Source organism: Aquarana catesbeiana, linkage group LG08 (genome assembly GCF_042186555.1).
Source record: "Aquarana catesbeiana isolate 2022-GZ linkage group LG08, ASM4218655v1, whole genome shotgun sequence".
Lineage (NCBI taxonomy): Eukaryota > Metazoa > Chordata > Amphibia > Anura > Ranidae > Aquarana > Aquarana catesbeiana.
In genome coordinates, this window is record NC_133331.1 from 90,833,538 (window position 1) to 90,860,443 (window position 26,906).

Below are 26,906 nucleotides of genomic sequence, written 5' to 3' on the forward strand. Positions count from 1 at the left end.
ACTTGCAGAGACAGATGCAGCAACTTGCACAGAAGCATGATGACCTTGAGAACCGGTCTCGCAGATCCAGTCTGCGATTTATTGGCCTGCCTGAGGGCGCGGAGGGTGCAGACCCTGCCACCTTCCTGGAGAAAATCCTAATAAACGCATATGGCAGAGATACCTTCTCTACTACCTTTGTGGTGGAGCGCGCTCACCGCATGCCGGCACGCCGCCCACCTGAAGGAGCACCACCCCGTACCTTTATTGCAAAACTACTGAACTTTAAAGATCGTGACGCTGTACTTCGAATGGCCAGGCTCAAGGGCAACATTCCCTTTCAATCTGGATTCATATCAGCATTTCCGGATTTCTCTGCTGAGGTGCAGAGGCAGCGAGCACGTTTCACAGAGGTCAAACGTCGCCTACGTGCACACCACATTAAATATGCAATGCTGTTTCCAGCTCGCCTCCGCGTGGTTGGAGAAGATCGAGTGCACTTTTTTGAGGATCCTACTATGGCCTTGGAATGGATAGATCAACAGGATGCTGCAAGAAATCGCCCAACATGATAGCCCTATCGCCCTAATACTGATGTAAGTGCCTTCTTTTATTCTACCGGGACGTTTCCCTACCTCACCTATTATACCCACTGTCCTTTACCATATAAGACCCGCCTACACAATACCACCGCATGATCAGGAATACTTTGAATCTACAATGACTAAAGCCCAACACCTACATGCTACTTGGTCCCCCGGCCCAAAGTTGTTCTGATTGGACTTCCGTCACCATGACTTTCCAATTTTCAGAACGTCCGTTAGCCCATATTCAGGGCCGCCAAATTAACCTCAATAGATGGTTTTTGCAGCGGACATGTTGCAGTTGGTGTCGACACACAGTCTGGAACATGGAACTGATCGTCTCTTCCCATCGCTAAACCATCTCACCCAGACACGGGGGGTGCTTCAAGACCACACCATAACCCTGGACACCTCTCCTCATTTTTTTCCTTTTTCTTTTTCCCCCCTTTTTTTTTGGTGAAAATACTTTAAGTTTTGATGCCACGGCGGAGCACAGGCTCAGGTTAATGCGACATACCCACGGTAGTGGGTCGCAGAGGTTACACGTTCTCCATTGCTGGATTTCTATCCAGAATCTGTTCGCACCCAAAGGTTGCTGGTTATACCGCCACCGGCGTTGCCAAATAGGCTCCTGCTGGTGGGGGCACGTTCAAAAGTGCAATACTTTTTTTTCTTGATTGCTATATGCGATTAATTTTTTGTCACTGCACTAGTTTTGGGATGCATACCCCAGTCAAGTTTGGGAGGCTGAGGGTAGGGAGGGGGGTAGAGGGTAATGTTAAGTTAAGAAACATGTTTAATGTTATTTCATGTCTCAGGATGCTAATACATAGTTGTTTCCCTGCAAGGAAGGGGACAGAGTTATGTCTACCATGGTGCGGAGTGTGGTGGGGTGCATGCCCCCACAATATTTCACAATCATCCTTCCAATATTTGCCAATAGAGCATTATGGCTAATGTAAAATTTCTCTCCTGGAACGTCCGGGTGCTCCGGGAGAGAATCAAACGCACAGCGATATTTAATATACTCAAGTCATACAGAGCCTCGTAGAAACGCATGCCACAGGACAACTTCAACGAGCGTTAAAGCGCCCCTGGATTGGCTGGGCGTTCCACTCCACCCACACTCCGTACTCCCGGGGAATTTCAATCCTCATAGCTAAAACTACCCCATTTGCAATAATATCGGTACGTACAGACCTACAGGGTAGATATATTTTCTTACACTGCACACTTAATGGAATTCAGTACTTATTAATGGCATTCTATATCCCTCCCCCATACAATTCCACCTTAATCACAGAGGGATTATTATATATGACACAACACCCCAACATCCAAAGTATTTGGTTAGGGGACTTCAATATGGTACTTAACCCCCGCAAAGACAGACTACAAACACATCCAAACCCCCACCCCCCTGATACCACTAGATTTGGGCGCACACTAAGGGAATTTTCACTAACTGACACTTGGAGATACAAATATCCCAATACCACGTTATACTCCTGTTTTTCGGCGACACATTCTACTATGTCCCGGATCGAGCTCATCCTAATATCAGACACCCTAATTCCCCTACTAACTGACTCAGGTTACCACACCAGATCCCTTTCAGACCACGCCCCATGCTGGGCCACGTTAAAGCTAGCCCCGAATAGTGGCCCCCGTACCTGGCGCTTACACCCTTTTTGGCTGGCTACACTAAAGGACCAAGAGGACATTCACAGTGAATGGAAATACTACTTTAATACCAATAGGGACACAGCCCCTGAGGGTATGGTATGGGAAACATTTAAACTCCATGCACGCACTATGTTATCTTCCCGGATAAATAGAGCCAAAACCTCCTCCAAAGCTATTTTGTGCCAGGCCTCTGACAAATTGGACTTGATCACTAGGGAGTTCCAAAATGATCCTTCACAGGAAAGGGCGTCTGCACTCCAGCTCCAAACCCGCCTTGTAGACCAGTTAAACTTTGAAAAAGCTAAACAAAAACTCTTCTTTGTGAAGCAACGGATTTTTGAACAAGGTGAACGCGCGGGCAAATTATTAGCATACCTTGCTCGTCAGGATATGAGTCCACCAGTGGTGGTTACACTCCTTGGGCCAAACTCTGTCACATACTCAGACCCTCCAACAGTGGCAAAAGCCTTTCAAACATACTTTATGGACCTATAATCCTCGAAAGTACAAGTCCCTACACAAGAGACCCAGACCTTTCTTAAAGACATCCCCCTTCCCCAATTGTCAGAATCTCAAGTCACTGAGCTAGAGGCCCCCCTTAACTTGGATGAAATAGCACTCGCCATAGCATCTCTGGCACCAGCAAAAGCCCCTGGAGGCGATGGTTTACCACTCGACTTTTACGCAGCCTACTCGGAAATTCTTATCCCCGAATTATTACTGCTGTTTAACCATATATTTGAAACCGAGACCCTACCTGAATCCCTTCGTCAAGCAGTAATCATAGTGATTCCCAAACCAGGCAAGGACCCCCACCACCTAGAATCCTACCGCCCAATCTCGCTCCTCCAAGCGGACATTAAAATACTAGCCAAAATTTTGTCCATGCGCCTTAACCAAAGTATTCTCTCCTTAATAAATTCGGATCAAACGGGGTTCATGCCTGGCATGAATACAGCCATGAACTTATGACGATTATACATGAACATTCAAGCTGATCATGAGAACGTGGGAGACAGGGCGGTGGTGGCGTTAGACGCCGCAAAAGCTTTTGATTCGGTGGAATGGGGGTACCTGTGGGAATGCCTTAAGGGATTCGGATTCGGGCCCAAGTTTATTAAATGGGTAAAATTACTATACTACTCCCCCTTGGCTAGAGTGGTAGTTAATGGGCACACATCCGACCTCTTCCCCCTGGGACCAGACAGGGATGCCCGTTGTCCCCTCTACTCTATGCCCTGGCTGTGGAACCCCTGGCCATTTCACTCAGGTTAAGCCCAAATGTACGAGGACTGACCAAGGGACCCCTAACAGAAAAACTTTTATATGCCGACGATATGCTTCTATAACTAGAGGACACTGGCCCTTCTCTTCAAAGAGTTCTTGTTATTATCGGGGAATTTGGGAAGCATTCAGGGCTAAATATGAACTGGTCCAAATCACAGATTCTCCCCCTTGACCACTCACCTCCCTCCCATCATGCGGCCTCCCTTCCACTACAAAGAGTGGCCTCAATTAAATATCTGGGCGTGACTATTACAAGAGATCTCCGTGAATTTATAGTAAATAACATCGAACCACTCTTCCCCCTTCTAAAATCTCGTACACAATCCTGGGCCAGGCTTCCTCTAGGAGTAATGGGGAGAATTAATTTATTTAAAATGGTACTTCTGCCAAAACTTTTGTACATATTTTGGAACTCCCCAGTGCTAATCCCACTAGAGATCTTTAAAAAGATGGATCAAATCATCAACTCTTTCATATGGGGGGTCTAACAGGCACAAACTTGCTTGGAACACGATTAAAAACCCAACCTCGTCAGGTGGAGCGGCCATACCAGATCTACACACCTATTATATAGCTGCACAGCTTTCACATTTCTATCATATTCACAAGACTGATGAACTTAGATATCAAACATTGGTATGTGAAAGACCAAATGATAATATGTACTCCCCACTACAAGTCCTATTTAGGAATGAGAGCAGGAGACGAACAAATAAGGTACGGCACCCACTGTTACACCAGCATTGCTATGTATGGGGAAAAGCGATCAAAATGTCCAGTACTGACTTTTTCCACTCACACACACCCTTATGGCACAATCCCCTTCTGAGGGAACTACTGATCTTACAGGGGGCTAACAGGTGGGCTGCAAGGGGCATAGTGTTCCTCTTCCAGGTTATTACTATATTTGGGGTAAGACACTTCCAAACACTCTGCGAAGAGTTTGACCTTCCCTCTACTATGCAATTTAGCTATTTGCAACTAAAACACGTGCTTCAGGCGCAATTTACAAACGGCTTTCCCAATCCACAAACGCTCCCACTGGTGGACATCATCACAGGCTCCTCTCCAGAAAAACTTATATCCAACCTGTACACCGCATTACGTACTAGAACCACTGCCAGAATAGTAGATATAGCAAAATTCAAATGGGAGGCAGACCTCGGCCAAATAGACAACACTGATTGGGAAAATATATTGGAAAATGTACGGAAAACCTCACCTAAATTATCCGAACGCCTGACTCAACTGTACATTATTCATAAGTCTTATCTCACACCTGCCAGAATAGCCAAATTCTCTCCAAGCCAGAATCTAAATTGCCCAAGATGTCTAGGCACTCCATGTTCCTTTTTCCACTTGATCTGGTCATGCCCAGTAATAACTGAATACTGGACGCAGATTATAAAATTCCTCCACGACCATATGGGTTCACCACTACAACTGGACCCCAGGCCGTGCTTACTGGGTCTACTCCCAGACACCTTGTCCAGGCCTCTGGATACACTCCTCAGTGAAACACTGTTTAGTGCTAGGAAACTAATTGCCAAACACTGGTTGAGAACTACCTCTCCTTCTGTCCAGGACTGGTTGAGAGAGGTAAATGCATCCCTGCCATATAAAAAAGTACTCTACATACACAGGGGTTGTCCTAAAAAGTACCATAAGATATGGAGCGCATGGCTAACCAACGATAATACCTGTACTACATGATCACTAATGTATAGCTGCAAGATTATGGAGGCTACGGTTTTCATTATTCTAGGAAGGTATTTTGGGGAAATGTCTAGTTTAATATAAACATTACAATGTAAATGGCTAACCTAGTTACAATGTCCAAGCTATGCACATACTAGTACCTCCTTAGTCCGGTGTAAACAATGATGGAAAAGCAAGTTAGAATATATGTAATGCTCATAACCATTGATGCTGCTGACATGACACGTTTCTTTTATTTGTATGTGTTTTTTGACAACAATAAACATGTTCTTTAAAAAAAAAAAAAAAAAGATAAGGTGTAATGTAAGCATATAAAGCCTTAGGGAGGTTCTCAAAGGTTAGATTTAGAACTGCATTATTCTGAGGGGCCTTAACAAGGCAGTGCAGTTTCCACATATATTTACACATTTTGTGCAACTAAAATATCTGTTTTTAAATGCAAATTGTTAGTGTAATTTTTTTTTTTTTTTGCATTTTTGCTGGCTAGCTGGTAAGTGTGCTAGAAAATACATTTAGTTTTTTTGCATAGCTCTTTCAAGTGCACCTTGCTATAAAGGCTAGTTGTAAATTGGAGCAGTCAACATTTCTATTTACCTTGCTGAATTTGGCGTGGGGACACATCAGTTACTTTTAGTTGCTATTGTGCTCTGCTGAGCTTCTGATATCTCCCTGTACCTTTAGGCTGGGTTCACACTGGTGCGACACGACAGCCGTCCTACTTTGGATCCGACTTTGCCCTGCGACATGAAGCTGGCATGTGTCCGACTTTCAATGAACGGGGATCCGACTTGGATCCCCGCCAATGCCGGCACTGTGTTTGGTATGAATCTTTAGGGGGGAACTCCGCGCCAAATTTTAAATAAAAAACCGGCATGGGTTCCCCCTCCAGAGGCATACCAGGCCCTTGGGTCTGGTATGGACCTTGAGGGGAACCCCCTACGCCGAAAAAACGGCGTGGGGGTCGCCCCCAATCCATACCAGACCCTTATCCGAGCACGCAGCCCGGCCGGACAGGAATGGGGGTGGGGACGAGCGAGCGCCCCCCCCCCTCCTGAACCGTACCAGGCCGCATGCCCTCAACATGGGGGGTTGTTGCCTTGGGGGAGGGGGGCGCGCTGCGGCCCCCCCACCCCAAACCACCTTGTCCCCATGTTGATGAGGACAAGGGCCTCTTCCCGACAACCCTGGCCGTTGGTTGTCGGGGTCTGCGGGCGGGGGGCTTATCGGAATCCGGGAGCCCCCTTTAATAAGGGAGCCCCCAGATCCCGGCCCCCCACCCTATGTGAATGAGTATGGGGTACAGCGTACCCCTACCCATTCACCTAGGAAAAAAGTGTCAATTTAAAAAAAAACACTACACAGATTTTTAAAGCATTTTATTAGACAGCTCCGGGGGTCTTCTTCCGACTTCGGGGGTCTCTCCGGTTCTTCTCCACGCTCTCCGGATCTTCTGCCGGGCTCCTCCGCTCTCTTCTGCTCTTTTGCCGCTCTTTTGCTAAAGCGGAGGAGCCTGGTCTTCAATCTTCTGCCTTCTGCCCTCTTCTCCTGATGTTGACACGACGCTCTCTGGGGCTAGAATGCTCTCTGTGCGCTCTGCTCTGACTTATATAGGCGGTGACCCCGCCCCCTTATGCCGTCACAGTCCCTGGGCATGCTGGGACTGTGACGTTTTAGGGGGCGTGGTCATCACCCGATGACCACGCCCCCTTATGCCGTCACAGTCCCAGCATGCCCAGGGACTGTGACGGCATAAGGGGGCGGGGTCACCGCCTATATAAGTCAGAGCAGAGCGCACAGAGAGCATTCCAGCCGGGGAGAGCATCGTGTCAACATCAGGAGAAGAGGGCAGAAGGCAGAAGGCAGAAGATTGAAGACCAGGCTCCTCCGCTTTAGCAAAAGAGCGGCAAAAGAGCAGAAGAGAGCGGAGGAGCCCGGCAGAAGATCCGGAGAGCGTGGAGAAGAACCGGAGAGACCCCCGAAGTCGGAAGAAGACCCCCGGAGCTGTCTAATAAAATGCTTTAAAAATCTGTGTAGTGTTTTTTTTTAAATTGACACTTTTCCTAGGTGAATGGGTAGGGGTACGCTGTACCCCATACTCATTCACATAGGGTGGGGGGCCGGGATCTGGGGGCTCCCTTATTAAAGGGGGCTCCCGGATTCCGATAAGCCCCCGCCCGCAGACCCCGACAACCAACGGCCAGGGTTGTCGGGAAGAGGCCCTTGTCCTCATCAACATGGGGACAAGGTGCTTTGGGGTGGGGGGCCGCAGCGCGCCCCCTCCCCCAAAGCACCAACCCCCCATGTTGAGGGCATGCGGCCTGGTACGGTTCAGGAGGGGGGGGGGCGCTCGCTCGTCCCCACCCCCATTCCTGTCCGGCCGGGCTGCTTGCTCGGATAAGGGTCTGGTATGGATTGGGGGGGACCCCCACGCCGCTTTTATCGGCGTAGGGGGTTCCCCTCAAGATCCATACCAGACCCAAGGGCCTGGTATGCTCTTGGAGGGGGAACCCATGCCGGTTTTTTATTTAAAATTTGGCGCGGAGTTCCCCCTCAAGAACATCTGAGCACAAGACGCGTGCCAAAGTCGGATCATGCAAGACGGCAATCCGACTTTGATCCGACTTCAATGATAGTCAATAGGCTGAAGTAGGATCAAAGTCGGACCAAAGTAGTACAGGGAGCATTTCTAAAGTCGGAACGACTTGTGTCGGACCAGTTAGGACGGCTCCCATAGGGAAACATTAAATTTCACACGTCATGCGACATGAGCTCCCAATGTCGGAGCGTTTGTCGGACCAGTGTGAACCCAGCCTTAAGGAGGAATGGGCTCCCTCCAGGCACACCTGCACTTTATATATCCATTGCTAAATATTCTCCACTACGGTGACTCATAGATTTAAGACCACACTATACAAAGGGGCCTTGACGAGGCTTCCATATATATTTTGCAAATGTGCAACTAAAACCTCTGTTTCAATGCAAATTGTTGCACAGTTTAATTTGCTAGTTAGCTCGCATGTGTGCTGGGAAATACATTTTGTTTTCCATTTGCATAGCCTTTCCAAGTACCCCTTTTTTCAAGGATAGTTATAAATTGGGACAGTCAACAAACTATTTTAATTTTCAATACTTCTTTTGCGACCCACTAATGTCATCACTGGGTCTTATTTGCTGGTCTTTGCTTCGAGTTTAGCATGAAGGGCCAGCAAGATCCTGTAAACATTACAGGTTCTGGCTTCAAATCAAGTTTCAAGAGCATTATATGAAAGAACATATCTCTGGGATCCCTTTAGACATGCTTGTTCTTCCCTGCTGGTAATTGGGTGCTGCAGACATCAGCTGTGCTGTCTGCTGATCGATTCTTTGAACATGCCCGTATAAAGGGATGCTCCAATCAATGAAGCTGTACTACAGCTTCTCTGAATGAAACAGGATCTGGAAGAATGGAGGATGGGTGGATGATAGATACTCTTTCCCCCTCTATTCGTAGAACATGTTTCATTTATAGAAGATGTAGTAAGGCTTCTATGAATGGAGCAGCTGAATGAAAAAGGCAGGCATAGCCGGACTCTCTCGATGCGAGCTTGTTACAACCCCTTAGTTCTATTAACAACCCTCACCCCAGCACCAGGAGACTGAAGGATAAGTTCATCTTTAGGAACATGTTACATGTTCCACCCGATTTTAGGGTGGAACATGCAATATGTTCCCAGTGCTACAGCAGCCACCCGCTGCCCACCCTCCTTGTGGCAGCAGTACACAGAGAAGTTTCCCATACTAACTACCAGTTTTTGAAAGCAGCGCAGCCATGCGGGGCTCCGCCCACACGGGCGCATCATTCATATGCAGAGCTCGGTGTATAAATGAGCTACAAGTCCCGACAGCCTTAGCGGCTGTCGGCTTGTAGTTCTCAATGAACTACCACGGGCTGTAGAGCGCTGTGGTAGTTTGAGTCTTCCTGTCAGCAAATATCGGCTTAGCCGTATAGGATGTAGAGGTAAGCGGATACACTGAGTGTGGAGGAGACCTGCATGGTATCAGTGATTCTCTGATCGCTGGTGCAATGCTTTACAGGCTCCTAATACAAAAAAGAATAAATGCACCTTTTTTTACCTGCAAAAAGATGTGCATTTATTAACTTTTTGTACAAAGGTGAACTGATCCTTTAAAGTGGCAAGGGAAAGATGAGGGGATAGACAGAGGAAAATTTCTACTAACAAAAAAGAGGCATCAGCACAAGGGACACATCCTACTGACTGTAAGGTATGTCCCTTGAGCTGATTTTTCTGGGGGGGGGGTTGGTTTGGTTTTTGGCTGCAGTTGTTTCGGCATTAACTGCATATACCCTGCTTTTCTGGAACAGCAAGTCCTGGCCTGGAGCCTGTGATTCTGAATAGCATCAGAAATCACATTGCTTTTTATTCAAATAGAAATTTGATAGTTGGCCTGATCCACTCTTAATGAAATCTACAGAAGTAAACACACAAGGATCTCAATATGAGAACGATTTTTCACAGGCAATCTGTCGGAGCAATGGTTGGTGTTGGCGCTTCAATCATCACGGCACCATGGTTGATATGGTGTCAGGAAGATTGAAGCGCATTATTTCTATTATTACACTGTAATATAAACACTAATATAAAATGAAATCGTTTGACTCACCATAATGCCAAATCAGTGGGAGCCCTGAGCATGTCAGTTGCCACCAGATGTGAATTGTCACCTGCCACCAGATGCGGAATGTCACTTGCCACTCTGCCTGCCACTAGATAGAGATTGTCACTTGCCGCATTGCCTGCCACCCGATGAGGAATGTCACTTGCCACGCTGCCTGTCACCAGGCACAGATTGTCACTTGCCATGTTGCCTGCCAGTGCCACCAGATTTGGAAAGACACTTGCTACGTCGCCTTCAGATTGTCACTGCATTGGTGGCAGCACTGGTTCATTTAGCACAGAGGCAGGCCTCTGTGCTGTGGTCATTTCTGAGCGAGGGCAGGAGAGCATGATGTCATCTCTCTGCTTGCCAGCCCGCTTCTCTCATCCGCCCGCCTTTCTGATCCACCTGGGTCTCTCATGGGGCCCACCCTCTGCCACACCCACAGCCCAGCTGCAGAGAGGCCGCAGCCCGGTGGTTGGGGACCCCTGCCTTACACAGTTAACTTTTTTTTAAGTTGTTACATTTGTATCAGTATTAGCAGCTATATGCAGCAAATATGTACTAGTAAACTGCTACACTCAGTGCATTCATTCCCAGGTCAATTCCTCAAAAGGAGTACAGCACATGATACATCGATTCTATATGAATTCAATGAGTGAACTAAGACTATTTTCATCATTTTATTTCAGCAATATTCCATGCCTCGCATAATAAACTGTAAGTTTAAAACTGTCAATATCCCCATCCTAAAAGTAAAACGAGTGGCCTTTTTATTTTACCATATTGGGAGTGTTCTATATAGCAGTTCTTTGAATGATTCTACTATAGTCTTTTTATCAGACTAGGAAGGAGAAAAGGGGAGAAAAGGGAAGAGAAGGGAAGGGAAGAAATAGACATACAGGCAAGCATTATAAATATCACAATTTCAGCAACCTGAGATTGAACTGCCTGCTTTGATACTGCACTTCACATCATTCTTATGTGTAGACAAGCCCGTCTTAAATTGAAATGGTAGGTTTACTGCCAGCTACAAGATGATTGGACATTGGCAAACATAAAACCTGTAGGCCAGCCCAGGAAAACCCCTTTGACTATACCAGCATGCTTTTTGATGGGACATCTGTCCTTTAATGACTCCAAGTAAAGGATTTTACTGTGCATACACAAATCCCAGTTTCTTTCCTGTCCACTAAGGGACACAGGAAGCATTGTTAAGTCCAAAAGTAGTCCAACTGAGTGGAGGGGCTGGGGGGGCAACACCACAAACAAAAGCTAACAAGCACAAGAAAGGGACCTTATGCTCAAGGCAAAGGTAAGGCTGAAACAACCATCTAAAAGAACTTAGAGGATGTATAAACAGAAGGCAAGGTGGCAGCCCTACAATTATAGGAAACAGTTGCTTAAGCCAAAAAGCCCAAGAAGCAGTCACAGGGGTGAAACCCCCTCCTTGAAACAATACATTTAGATGATGGTCTCCTTGTGCCACGTAAAGATGGAGAAACAATCTGAAAGTCTATTAGGGATTACAAAAATGAGTTTTTCTGAAAGAAACAGTGACTGAGAGATAGACTCTCACAACCCGAACCACATCCAGACAATAAAGGGCAATTTCCTTTTGGTAAACTGCAGCAGGACAGAGGGGATGGAAGACCAATGTCCTGATTGACGAGAAAGGCAGAAACTACCTTAGGCAAGAAGAAAGGCATGGGCCCCAACACCACCATGTCCCATGCGTCTTCTATATGCAGAATCAAAAAGGGTTCCTTGCAGGACAAGATAGCCAGTTCAGAAACTTGCCTCGTAGAGCAATGGCTACAACAAACACCACCTTGTTGGTAAGAGAAGAGAGGAGGTATGTCTCTAAGACAATTGAATGGCGGTTTCTGAAGTGCAGAGAGAACCAGATTCAGATCCCATGGAGTCGCATGGTAGAGATCCTGTAACACTTCCAGGTGTGAAGAACCACTCCCACGGATCCAAGTCTGCCTGGAATGTAAATGACTGACAAGTTGGAACATGAAGTTCTGACCAGGACAGTATCCGATCTACCTCTTACCATGGCAAGCCTTCTGGTTACTGCTTAATTGATGTATGCTACTGCTATAGTGTTGTTTGACTAAATCCAGGATAGGATGACCCTCCAGTGGGGTGATCCATTGCTGTAGACAGCCAAATGACCTGAAGTTCCAGAACGCTGACTGAGACAAGACCCCTCCAAAGACCAAGTTTTTTGCAGCAACTGGGTTCCCAGCACTCCTCCTCAGCCCAACAGGCTGATGTCCACAGTGAGGATCCTCTAAAAGAAGGGAAGGAGGAACTTCGGACTCCAGAGCCAGAATTCTCAGCAACTAGACCAGATAAAACCCGGTTCTCAGTGATAGAAGAATGTCAACATGGAGGCTGAGGAATTGGAGAAACACAATGAATTAACATACAGAGGATAAGACTTACAATTTGTTCCTTGGGCTTCTTCTGCTGGGTACGATTGGTGCTTTTTGCCACCAGTATCATCCTTGATAATGCTGTACAGAGCTGGCGCTTGAAGGTCAAGGGGATCAAAAGCTTTTTACACAAAGTTTCCACAGTCAAACGCTTGAGCCAATGTGCCCTAAGTATAAGAACTGACATGAGAAATATGTGAGAATTGAGACAGAAAGCTTCTAGCAGTGGTTCTCAACTTCTGTCCTCAGGACCCACTAACAGGCCAGATTTTAAATATTACCTTGGGGAAATGCAGACTAGAAAACTGCAATCACTGAGCAGCAAATTACATCACCTGTGATGTATTTTAGTTATCTTGCAAACCTGGCCTGTTAGTTGGTCCTGAGGACAGGAGTTGAGAACCACTGTCTAGCAAATCATCACAATTGAATGTTAACGCTTCATTCTCCTATTCCACATGCTCTTTAAAGCAAGTAATGAACTTGGAAACAGTTACAGTGGATATAAAAAGTCTTCACACCCCTGTTAAAAATGTCAGGTTTCTGTGATGTAACAAAATGAGACAAAGATAAATCATTTCCACCTTTAATGTGACCTAAAAACTGTATGACTCAATTGAAAAAAAAAGTGGGGGATAAAAATGAAAAACTAAAATAATGTGGTTGCATAAGTGTGCACACCCTCTTATAACTGGGGATGCAGCTGTGTTAACAATTAACCAATCACATTCAAACTCATGTTAAATAGGAGTCAGTACACACCTGCCATCATTTAAAGTGCCTCTGGTTAACCCCAAATAAAGTTCAGCTGTTCTAGTAGGTCTTTCCTGACATTTTCTTAGTCGCATCCTATAGCAAAAACCATGGTCCGCAGAGAGCTTCCAAAGCATCAGAGGGATCTCATTGTTAAAAAGGCATCAGTCAGAAGAAGGGTGCAAAAGAATTTACAAGGCATTAGATATACCATGGAACACAGCCATCATCAAGTGGAAAAAATATGGCACAACAATGACATTACCAAGAACTGGATATCCCTCCAAAATTGATGAAAAGACGAGAAGAAAACCGGTCAGGGAGGCTGCCAAGAGGCCTACAGCTACATTAAAAGGAGCTGCAGGAATATCTGGCAAGTACTGGCTGTGTGGTACATGTGACAACAATCTCCTGTATTCTTCATATTTCTGGGCTATGGGGTAGAGTGGCAAAACGGAAGCCTTTTCGTAAGAAAAACCACCCAGCGTGGCTAAATTTTGCAAAGACACATCTGAAGTCTCCCAAAAGCATGTGGGCAATAAAGACACCCAAAGACCTAGGTAACTGAAGTAGCTCACAAGACTCAGTCCAAGTAGTCTACTCACTAAGCGTGGGAAATATGGAAGTCAGGAAAGTGCCCTATGTGGAACCCAATGCCTGAAGGTCACTTCCAGGCTGTTCTAACACATCCAGTTTGAGAAGTGTCCAGATGCGGTACTCCAAAAGCCAGGCTGAAGCCAACCATGCTGGGGACAAAGCTCCAGTGGCAATGTAGATAAGAGTCTTGATAGAAGGAAAAAAAATTAAAAAAAACACACCATCAAAAATGAGTTAGTCCAAAACACCAAAGCTTTAAAAAAAAAAATATATATATATATGTAATTTTCCTAAGGCACTAGCAAACAACTGAGGGATACGGATAGTTAGAGGGGTTATCCTGGGCTAGGCTACAGGTTTTTTTGTTTACCAATGTTCAATTCTCCTCTAGGCAATAGCATAACTTGAAGGTTAAAGACTTACTGTGTCCCTCAATGGACAAAGAAAGAAATTATGGTTTTAGGCCAATTTAGGTTTTCATTTATTTTAGGTTCTTAAACTGATCTTAAGGCCCCTTTCACACTGGGGCCGGAGTGGCGTCGGCGGTAAAACGGCGCTATTTTTAGCACCGCTTTACCATCGTTTTAGCGGCAATAGTCGGCCGCTAGCGCTGCACTTTTACCCCCCGCTAGCGGCCGAGAAAGGGTTAAAACCACGGCAAAGCGCTGCCCCATTGATTTCAATGGGGAGGAGCAGTGTAGGAGCGGTGTATACACCGCTCCAAAGATGCTGCTAGCAGGACTTTTTTTCCCGTCCTGCCAGCCCACCGCTCCAGTGTGAAAGCCCTCGGGGCTTTCACATTGGAGACACAGCAGCGGCTGTTTCAGGGCGCTTTGCAGGCACTATTTTTAACGCTGTAGCGCTTGCAAAGCGCCCCAGTGTGAAAGGGGCCTTAGTATCAGGTATTCGTTACAAATAAAGAAAGTGTGCAGGTGGTCAAAGAAAAAAAAAAACAGATCTGTACAAAAAGACAGTAGAGAAAACGCACATCATTTTAGATATTCTAGCACTGGTTAATTTTTAATGATTTCCTGTATATGTGCATTAACCCATAAAGGTTACTTTTTTTTAAAATGTGCGCATAAAATTCATATGTTAACTAGAGTAGTAGATTATAAATAACTCCCACATCACTACTGTTCTAATATTGGAACAAGAAGCATTAATGGGTTAAGGGCCATTACACAAAAGGATTGAAGTTGCTCAAACTGCTTATTTACATATTTAAGGAGGACAAAAAGTCATAATTACTATTCTTATGATTATGTGACACACACTGATTCCAGTAACATTAAGTATTGCTTTAGAACATACATTCTGGAAACATTTTATTTTCTTTTGTACAAGCTTGAAATCTACTGTGAATTTAGGGCTGCTGTTTTGCTCAAAGCAAAGGCCTTGGGTCTCGAAAAAAAAAGTTCTTACAGCAGACTACTTGGGTCCCTAAATCATTTAAAATGTAAATTATTCTGTTGAATCCTTTTGAAAATGTCATGAGCCCCTTAATAATGGTACACTAGGTGATCTATACAACACTTGAGGCTTCCGTAAAGGACTTCCTCTAAGGTCAGCCAAGCATGCAAGTCTGGTACAAGCTGAATGTGGTACACGTTCCCAAAGCATAAAAAAAATCATATCTTAGGGTGGCAAAAAGCTATACATTACATATTACCACACACATTTATATATAGGACAGTATAAAGGAGGAGGAGTACAAAGTAACATGCAACCAATCACATGCTTTTATTTTCTACATTTGAAAATAAAACAGAATTAATTACCCGAATGTCATTAAATGGGATCTTTACACAATTCAATGGTTCTTACCACCATAACTGTAACCCCCCAGCCCCGGTTAGTCAAATCCTGTAACATACATACTCTACAAGCACTTTAAGACATCTCAAAATAATTTACTACTTCATGTATTTTGTATCCAAACATTTTCAATTTTATTTTTGTATATGTGTACTTTTTTTTTTTAGTATAACAAAAGTACTGCTATATCACTGAGATCTTTGGAGTTGGCCTATGCTCAATTTAGTAAATATAATGGAATGTATGAAACCGCATACAATGATATGCAAGATGAAGGCCAGTAAAAGAAAAATAACAGGTCTGTCAACATTGTTTTATAATTGTAATAATAATCATACTAAGTATATCACACAAGTTGGTAAACAAAAAATTCCAAACTTAGAAACAAAAAGGATCCTCTACTTATATTTTTCGCTTGTGAAACCCAACCAACACGGACCCCTATCACACTGGGGCCGGGGCATCGCTAAAGCGGCGCTCGTTTTAGCGCTGTTTAAGCGGTGGATTTCGAACGCTTTTAACCCCAAAGAAGGGGTTAAACACTCCCGCGTTGCGGCGCTTCGGAAGCGCTGCCCACTCATTCCAATGGCCAGGGCATTTTGGGAGTTAAATACAGCACTCCCAAACCTCCCCAAAGATGCTGCTTGCAGGACTTTTTGGAAGCGCCTCACAAGCGCCAGTGTGAAAAGTCACACTGCAATGAATGGGAGGCAGTTTTCAGGCGCTTAACAGAGACTATTTCCAGCGCTAAAGCGCCTAAAAATCGCCCCAATGTGAAGACCTACTTTCTAGCTCTTACTTATCAGTGTGTCAGAGGGAAGATCTATCTGCTGTTTTGCCTTTTACCAATCAATCAGGTTCAAATCTACAATGGTAAATGACTGTTGGAAAACAGCGGCCTGTATCTGACTGGCTGCTATATAGCAATACAGAATTACTAAAATAATTCCCCTCTTGAACACTATGGCAAACAAAGCATACGGTTATAGAAAACACAAATCTAACACGAGGACAGTAATCTGTGGCTTAACAGTTACAAATTGTGGTAGCCTTTCTAATTCGTATTTAAGATGTTAAGAAAAATAGATGACTTTCAGGTATGGAAAATAACTACAGCAGTCATTGATGAAGATAAAGAAGCTGAACATGACAGTATAAGGCACAATACCTGTGGGCTGCATCATGACCCCTGTATTCCACATACATGGATGGTGGCTGGTCCATGTTGGCATATACCCAGTAAGTTATAAATAATGGATATCAAAATTCTCACTGTCCTCTCTGGAAGGTCAGATGACACTTGATGGGGTAGATGTGATGGAATCATTCAGCAGAACTAGGCACAGATTAATGTGTTCACTACAATGACTCTTATAGCAGTGAAGAAGAACATGTTTTGTGGATCGGACAGCTCAGTATGTCAAAAATGAGGGTGGAGCCATTAAACCTCTTGATGTCAGTACCAAACATATTATTCATTGCTTCATTACATGCAAGTGACAGCATATGCAATACTCCAAAAATGACAGATCAAAGTTACTATTAGTGTTTTCTAACTTCTATGCCATGACCAGGATTCTAGTGAAATATGTAATTAGCCTTCCAGAAAAGGAAATGAAGGCAAATCTCCCCAACAGGACACATGCAGCAAAAAAATAAAAAATAAATACCTGATGGGGTTTAACTCTTCCCTATTTTGTGAAATGAATTCAGAAAGTTGTGGCTATACTTACACTTAAGATTTTAAAAGAAGACTTTAGGTGCTTTTGTAGAGTGATTACTGCATGTCAAACTTGCACGATCTAAGAAAGGTGTTTCAGCATTTTAAACATTTAGGGGGACTGTATGAATGTAGCCTTTATCAAAGCCTTTACACTTTACAAATTCTAGTAATGAACTACACAGCATTGGCAAATTCAAATTCAGTAGCCCTCTCTGAAGTTCTTTTAAACAAACCACCTCTTTTGAGAAATGGTTTTGTCTGAGGGGGTGCTACAAGCCCTTAAAACACGCTGGATATTTTTAATGTCATACACTAACAAAAGTGATCATTGTTCTCCAACCAGGAGTTTCCAAGATTTTACATTCTAACATGGTGCTCTCCACCTACCTCCAAAAATAATATACTGCGGGTCCAGGAAGCTAAGACATAACATGAATTACCTGTGATAAGCTTCACGCCGATATTTTTTCATTGCAAGGCCATCCATATTTGCAGGAATGTCTGCTGCATTTTGGAGACGATCACTCCATGATGTTGTCATTTTTAAGCCAAGTCCTTGGTTCTATGAAAAAAACAGGAAGGCTACAGTTACAACTAGCTTCAAAATGAAAAGAAAAATTACACAAAAAATAAATCGATACAATTCATCTAATGGTTACAGAGATTCAAAGTTGGACTTGGGGTGGAACTATGAATCCAAATGACCACTCTCCGGAGCCATTATGAGGAAGGGATAAGGCTGCAGATCTGAAATGCTGTACAGACTTCAAACATCCAATGTCTTATTGTGCACTCTAAAATTAAACAGCGGCCGTCTTCTTCACCCACTTAATTTTATTCTTATCTCATATACAGACTGTTAACTCAGATGCCAGCTTTGTGTCACTAGTACAAAGCGAATGGATACTCTTCCTTTTCATGTTTCCTCAATGAAACAGAAAACAACCAGTTATTAAGATTCATGAAGCAAATTTAATCTGCAAAAACACCACCACTACTCTTCAACAAAGTGATGATGAGAATGATCAGCAGAAAAGATAGTTGTAATTCCTGCAATTAGAAATTGGTTTTACCACAAAAAGATGTTAAAGGATTTTTCAATATGGTAGTATGCATTGCAGTAATGTTTTACATACACAATTCCGTAACAACCATTCAAATGTATTCTAAAACTGAACTAAAAGATTACTTCTGGTTGTTGCGAGTTGCTGAATGTCCTTGCTATTCTATGCATATCCTCAGTGAATAAGGGAATTTAATGCATTAGCACTTTGCTTAAACATCATGCTCTTCAGATAACGAAGAAACATGGTTTTATAAAAAGCAAGCATTCTAATCCCATTAAAAAAGACCATGATTGTCAGCTTTGTATGTGTTTCCACATGTACATGTCAAGGTTAGTTTGCTCAAATAATGGTTTAGCAATGTAGGGGGTGATGGAAGTGTGCCTTTTCATGGAATGTAGAATGCAGTGACTTTGTAGGCAACAAGGTCATTAGGAGCTTGTAAATAGTTCAGAGAAAGACAGTGGCACATCTCCTGAGTGTCTCATAAACTATATGAAGTATACAGCATGCGATTAGAATTGTGCTGGACCATAAAAAAGGGAAAAATATTTAGAGTCCCCCCTGGGTCTTGGTGGATGTGGGCTGACAGGTGGGTGCGTTTGGTATGGATCAAAGATTTGTTTTCTGTAAAATGGAGCAATGCTCAATTCTAGCATGAAATACAAAGTCCCTGGAAATTATGAGGTCTCTATAAAACACTAGGCCTAGGTTTTGCACTTTTATATTACCATGTTACCCTTCAGCACCCTCTTGTAAATTCTTCTCGCAATATTTTAGAATTTATTGCATATTTTAAAGAATCCATTGTAAAATGATTTTACCATACTGATATATGTCTGTTGTTAGAAGAATATTACAGGGTACATCAAATAAAATAAAGGGTGAGACTAAATAACACTAAAGTGACCTGCAAATAAAAGAAGAAATCAGCCCTTGTACAAAAAACAACAATTGGACAGAAAGAAAACCCTAGTTGATTTCTGTTTTAGGATGAGGGAAGATGATAAAAAAAAAAAAAAAAAACCCCACACACAAATTGATTCCCCCATCCCACACAATTTTCCAACAGTCCCGTTGGAGAGGAGCCGACTCCTTTCCACAGGAATGGCCATAGATGGATTGAAATTATGCCAGTCCCTGCTGAACTAGCAGAATAATAGCTGAAACCTTGTGAACAAATTCTTAAACACAATTCCTGTGCAACAATATAAAGAAGAAAACAAAGCTGAAATTATAACAAACATGACTGCTTTGATTTACCGTATATACAGAATCGCAAAGCCATAAATCATAAAAGCTTTTTAACACTGTCAACTCCCCTTTAAATCAAAGGCTTAATCTGTTACATTTAAAACATCTTAAAGCGGTGTTCCGCTTAAAAAAAGAAAATTAAAAGTCAGCAGCTACAAATACTGCAGCTGCTGACTTTTAATAAATCGGACACTTACCTATCCCAGGGTCCAGCGATGCGGGGGGATCGAAGTCCCGCTCGTCTCCCCCTCTGCTTGGCGGCGCCGGCATTTTAACTGTGGGCACTCGGCTGTGGCTTCACAGCCAGGCACCCACTGCGCATGCGCGAGCCGCACGACGTGACTGGCCGCGCAATCATCTGGGACCTGTCACGTGTCCCAGATGATTGACAAGAGGGAGGGGAGAGAGACGATCTCCCTTTCTGCGCAAAGGGAAGTGACGTCAGGAGCCCAGGCACCGAAGGAGGCAGACCACGAGGACCCCCTGGCAACAGGCATTTAGAGGTGAGTAAAAAAAAAAAAAAAATTCTCCAAATGTTTTTGCTTTATTTTTTTTAAGTACAGTAATTTTTTTTTTTTTGGGGTGGAACTCCACTTTAAGTTCAAGTCCTCTTTAAAAACAGGTATCACAAGTTTTATGTTGCCGTCTTCATCAGCCAGAAAACCCTGCTCTGTGTGTCCTGATCTAACTTAAAGTGATACTAAAGTCTAATTTTTTTTTATTGTTTCAAAATAAACAAACATGTCTTACCTACTTGCTCTGAGCAGTGGTTTTGCACAGATCCTCCTCTTCTCGGGTCACTTTTCGGTGCGCCTGGCCCCTCCCTCCTGTTGAGTGCCCCCACAGCAAGCGGCTTGCTATGGGGGCACCCGAGCCGCAGCTCTGTGTGTCCATTCAGACACAGAGCCACGGCCCAGCCCTGCCCCCCCTCCTCATTGGCTCACTGACTTTGATTGACAGCAGCGGGAGCCAACGGCACTTTGCTGCTTTTGAGGAGGGAGAGTCCCAAACAGCCGAGTCTCTTGTGCAACATCACTGGATCAAGATGGGCTCAGGTAAGTATTAGGAGGGCTGCTGCACACAGAAGGCTTTTTATCTTAATGCATAGAATGCATCAAATAAAAAACCTTCTGCCTTTACAACAACTTCAATGTTGCTTCTAGGGGCCCAACTTTTCTGAATTCTGCCAATCGAAAACACCTCATTGCTGGTAAAGGGTGAACTTATTAAACAGGTACAATTCAGGCCAGGGCTTAGGCCAGGAGTCAAAAGTCAAGCTCTTCGTAGCAAAGTGAAACCAACATTCGAGGAGAACACAGATGATACGGTAATAGCAGGCTACGCTTAGGCAGATATTTTCAACAATATTCTCTGGAGTAGAAGTGCTTTTTATCTGCGTTTTGGACTGCTGACTTTATTATTATCATCTACTGATATACTGACCTAAGCAGGGCAATAACTTCTCCGCAAGATGCAAGATGTGGAAACCTTGCAAGAAGATCTGAACAAATTAATGGGGTGGGCAACTACATGGCAAATGAGGTTTAGGGTGGAAAAATGTAAAATAATGCATTTGGGTGGCAAAAATATTAATGCAATCTATACACTATGGGGAGAACCTCTGGGGAAATCAAGGATGGAAAAGGACCTGGGGGTCCTAGTAGATGATAGGCTCAGCAATGGCATGCAATGCCAAGCTGCCGATAACAAAGCAAACAGAATATTTGCATGCATTAAAAAGGGGATTAACTCAAGAGATAAAGTGATAATTCTCCCACTCTACAAGATTTTGGTCCAGCCGCACCTAGAGTATGCTGTCCAGTTCTGGGCACCAGTCCTCAGGAAGGATGTACTGAAAATGGAGAGAGTACAGAGAAGGGCAACAAAGCTAATAAAGGGCCTGGAGGATATTAGTTGAAGAAAGGTTACAAGCACTTAACTTATTCTCTCTGGAGAAAAAACGCTTGAGGGGATAAGAATTTAACTTACAAATACCATGCTGGTGACCCCACAATAGGGATAAAACTTTTTCATGGAAGGGAGTTTAATAAGACACATGGCCAGTCACTAAGAGTAGAAGAAAACAGGTTTAATCTTAGACTGTGTAGAGAGTTCTTTACTGTAAGAGCGGCAAGGATGTGGAATTCACTTCCACAGGCAGTGGTTTCAGCGGGGGGCATCGATGGTTTCAAAAAACTATTAGATAAGCACCTGAACGACCACAACATACAGGGATATACAATGTATTACTGACATATAATCACACACACACACACACACACACACACACACACACACACACATAGGTTGGACTTGATGGACCTCACCTACTATGTACTTTGGTACCTCTGTTGCCATGTACAACTCTGACCTTTGGTCTATGGGATGTGTGTGTGGAATGGACTTAAAACACCAATGAGCAGGTGTGGGGGCTTTTATATTTAACTTACAGTACATTTGCCTCTTAAACCACTTCCCATGTACACTGAGAGCCCATTCACACAGGGGCAACACGACTTCCAGCACGACTTTGGGAGGCAACTTGGACACGACTTGAGTATGAATCACAGCACGACTTGGGGCAACTTACAACACAACTTGAAGTCGCCTCCAGGACAGGGAACTTTACAAATGGCCAATCAGAGCTTATCAGCTGTGTGTGAGAAGGAGGGGGCTGGCTGTTTAGTGGAGGAAATTACTTTCTGTTTCTTTTCTGCTTCCTGTAAAGTTGCCTCAGTATGAACAGTGATCAGACTTGGAGGCAACTTCCATTGAAATCAATGAGTACAAGTTGCCTTCAAGTCGGATTGAAGTAGTACAGGAACCTTTTCTGAAGTCGGAGCGACTGCAGTAGTGTGCATTAAGACAGATCCATTCACTTACATTGATTTTTTCGTGAAGCGCGACTTGAGGCGACTTGGGGCGACTTGAAGTCGGATCCAAAGTTGCCCCTGTGTGAATGGGCTCTGACTAGCAGTGCAGCAAGCACAGTTGACAAATCTCCCCACTGACCAGTTCACACAACCACTTGCAGACTTTTTTTTTTGAGTTTTATCATTATTAAAAGGTCACTTCTTTAACATGATAAAAACCATTTAATTCACAATAGAGCCTGTATAGAATGCAGTATCTGAAGTGTGACACCAAATTATAAATATGTTTTTTTTAGCAGCATATGAAATCTAGAACCCTGTTTTTTCTTTTTTTTTTTTTTTTTTTTATTGTTGTTGTTTTACCTGTTACAGATTTTTCTCTTCTTTTCTGTCTGATCACCGTGACAGAAATAAGAGGATGCCCTGAATAAAAGGAAAATCCCCAAAGTTCATCAAACCATACAATCCAGATTTGTTGCAAGCCCCCATATAAAAGGGCGTGTGCGTAGCTAAACACTGGTAATCATACCATAAATGGAAAAAAACTGAGTTATTCTCCATCATGTACAGTACTGTGTAAAAGTTTTAGGCAGGTGTGAATAAATGCTGTAAAGTAAGAATGCTTTAAAAAAAAAAAAACTATATTTTAATTGTTTATTTTTATAAATTTACAAAATGGAAATTGAGCGAATAGAAGAAAAAGCTAAATCAATATTTGGTGTGGCTACCCTTTGGCTTCAAACCAGCATCAAGTGTCTGCCTGTATTTGTCAGCATTGAGGTCACCATGGATTCTGACCAAATCTATAACTACATTTGCAGAAATGCAGCCCCAAACTTGCAAGGAACCACTACCATGCTTCACTGTTGCCTGCAGATACTCATTGTACCGCAAACAAACTGCCTCCTGCTACAGCCAAATATCTCAAATACAATTAGATACTTATTCTTTATGCCATACCATCAGAAAGCCATGTGTTTGGCCCCAAATGTATTCTGCAGTTGAACAATGACCCCAAACATACAGCCAATAACGTTAAGAATTATCTTCGGTGTAAAGAAGAACAAGGAGTCCTGGAAGTTATGGTTTGGCCCCCACAAAGCCTTGATCTCAACATCACTGAGTAGGTCTGAGATTACATAAAGAGACAGAAGGATTTAAGGCAGCCTACATCCATAGAGGATCTGTGGTTATTTTTCCAAGATGTTTAGAACAAACTAACTGCAGAGTTACAAATTGATACGATAAAAAAAGAAGGCAAAAGGGTGGTCACGCCAAATATTGATTTGGATTTCTCGTCTGTTCATTTACTTGCTATTTTGTTAATTGATAAAATAAACTTTTACCACTTCTATTTCTGGAAGCATTCTGGACACACACTTTTAATGGCTGTAAAAGTAAAAAGGTAGGTAAAAGGTTTATTAAAATTGTTAAAAGGCATTCTCTGCGTTAAGGTAAAAAAGAACCTTTGTGCATCTCTCCCAGCCCCCCTTATACTTACCTGAGCCTGATCTTGATTCAGAGCCGGGCCCAAGAGCAGCAGCTCTCTCCCTCGTTTTCGCTGGACATGGGGGAAGCAGCAGAGGTGGGCCAATGGACACACAGAGCACAGCTCAGAATTGAGCCTGCACAAATATCCCCCACAGCAATCATCTTGCTATGGGGGAACTAGGTGGGGGTGGGGAGCAAAAAGTGCTGACAGGGAATCCAGATGAGGAGGATCAGGGCTGCTCTGTGCAAAATCATTTCACATAACAGGTAATTATGTAATGTTTGTTTAAAAAAAAAAAATTAAAAAAAAAAAAAAAAGAAGAAAGAAAAAATGTTTACAACCACTTTAAGGAAAACCTATACTTAAAAAATATATAGTATATCATTGTTGAATTCTCTTTATAATATTTTGTGTTGACACACAAAGTACTGAAGTCATTAACAATGGCAGCCTTAAACTTTATAGTTTTCCTTTGAAATTCTCAGAATGCCAAAGTATAATTAGAAAGCAAAGACTGGAGTGGAAACAGTTTATTAAGAACAACATCGAGTGTCTTAACGAGGACCAAAAGATGACTTCAAATAGTAATCCAATGCTGAAAGCTGATCCAATGGGTTGCTATAAAATGTTGTACTTTATACTATACTATAGCATTATATAAAATTCATAAATCTCTTGTACGCATGTGGATAACCTTACTGTCCCATACTTTGTAATTTTCTAACTTTTGTGTGTCAAAATAAAGGGTTCCTGAAAATCATTCCTGATTTGACTATACATAGTAACACACACAGTCATTTGCAGAAATGTACTTTCCTTGTTATCACACAAAAAAGAAATTAAAAATTAAAAAATAAATAATAATGAATTCAAAATAAAATAAAACACACTATCAATAAATAATAAAATGCCATCATTCTTGCACCCGATCCTTTCCTTTTGCTGGTTATAGGAGTGAAAGCTGGAAGTGGAGGAATGAAAACAGAACATTCATAAATTATGAGGAGACATTTCCTGACTGGGCACGCAGTCAGAGAAAATCAGATCGAGAGCAGTAATGTGAAGCTCCATCCTTCATTCATAATCTATTTTTGTGACGATCCTTCATAAAGCATTGAGTTCAACAAAAAGAGTAACTTATGTACAGTTCCCAAACTGAAGAACGGTGAAAAACACAAATGATTTAGACTCACTGGATAGCTGCGTCTCATCATCTTGATAATCCAGCTGACAATGTTGTTGTTGAGGGGTTGCGGTTCCTTATTACAGGCTATTTATGAAGATAAAGGACACCGGTCATTCTACAGCTGGCACTGAAGCTACAAGAGCCAGCTTTAAATTAGAAGTGCTGGCAGGGGGAGCCACGAAGCATTTAAAATAGAAGCAGCGGTAACTCTATCAATATTTCATTAAAAATAGAAGTGGTGTTAGTAGCTTGGACAAGGATATGGGGAAAAGAAATATAACCTTCCATTGTTTAGTGACGTTTTCTATATTCCAAATGCTGGCCACCCATGGAACTAGTTTGTAGCTTGAAATGTTCTGAATCTCAAAAAAATACCCAACCTAAATTAATTCCCTGAGACATTAACATCTGCTGACTGAGAACCATTTAGGGGAGAAATTTAGCTTGTAACATGACAAGTGGTGAAGCAACAGGGCTGCAGAGTTTACAGAAAGAATTCATAACCAGCCGCTCAAGCACAAATCGGTTTCTTCCTCTGCCGTGCCCCAGTACCTGCTCACTGCTTAAAAGGTGCACTCCAAAATTATTTTTCAGGTATGAAAACCAAACAGCGCACACAGAATATGTGTCCAAAGCATTTGCTTTTTATCCTGGCAATGCCTGAGAAAACCTGGACAGCCTGCTGTTAAAATCATCTACATACATCTTGAACTTCTCAACTTTGCAAACTAATTACACACATCCATGACCATAGAAGAGAATGACTAGGAAAAAGACGAAAATAGTTAGCAAAAGGCTGAAGTCCCACCCAACGTCCCTAGATAGGACTTGCACCAGGCTGCTTAGACCCATCGCACCGCAAGGGTTAATTGTTAACTCTACAGAACGAGAAATAAAATGCAATACTTTCCTTACTCCTCACCACAACAGGCTCAAGTACTTTCCTCCTCTCTTGCTTGTCGGTGGTCCCTCCCCATCCTCATGCACAATACAAGACTATAGGTCCTGCATTGTATTTTATGTCATCATTGTGCGACCCACAGCTCTTTATAGATGTAGCTTCAAAAAGATTGGTTGACCAGATAAAAGGGAACTTGCTGGAGCAAGCAGTAGGTGTAAGTATTACACCTTATTCATCATCTCCTAGCGTTACCAAGCATTTGACCCCTGCATTGCATTGGGGCCCCCACAGCAGGAGCACATTCCTGTCCAGGCTAATTTTCAGCTTTCAGCGCTGTCACACTTTGAATGACAATTACACAGTCATGCTACACTGTACTCATATGAAATGTTTTTTTTTTTTCACACAAATAAATCTCTCTTTTGGTGATATTTATTCACCACTGTTTTTTTTTTTTTTTTGCAAAAAAACAAACAAATAAAAAGACCATTTTCTTCCCCCCAAAAAAACACACAACAATGTTTTTCATAGTGTGTTATAAAATTTTGCAAACAGGTAATTTTGTTTCCTTCACTAATGTGCGCTGATGAGGCTGCACTGATGGGCACTGTTGGGACTGCACTGATAATCAGGACATGGATAATCAGAGCCCTGATTATCAGAGTAGATGCTCCTTTCAGAGTCGGTTCCCACTGAGGCAGCGCGACTGCTTTTTTCAGCCGCTGCGTATTTGGAAAGGGTCAGGGACTTTTTAAACGCAAAAACTGTGCTTTTTTGGTTCAATATACTTCAATGGAGAAGCTGCAGAAAAGCATTTAATGCGTTTTTGCAGCAATTTGCATTTTTTAATCTGCCCAACAACAAATTGGCCCAAAAAAATGCAAAAACGC

General features: G+C 43.0%; 1 protein-coding gene across 4 annotated transcripts in view; it reads right to left on the reverse strand.

Annotated features, from left to right (window-relative positions):
• The window catches only part of NT5C2 (5'-nucleotidase, cytosolic II), a 252,325-nt gene that overhangs the window by 115,409 nt on the left and 110,010 nt on the right, over positions 1-26,906 (reverse strand). For 3 of the 4 annotated variants that reach the window (XM_073596131.1, XM_073596132.1, XM_073596130.1), the window contains one exon: positions 17,687-17,808. In XM_073596131.1, the coding sequence (XP_073452232.1) occupies positions 17,687-17,787 (101 nt within the window). In that variant the 5' untranslated portion in view covers positions 17,788-17,808. Of the gene's footprint in view, positions 1-16,691; positions 16,926-17,686; positions 17,809-26,906 lie in introns of those variants that run through there. The other variant, XM_073596133.1, reaches the window with a different exon arrangement.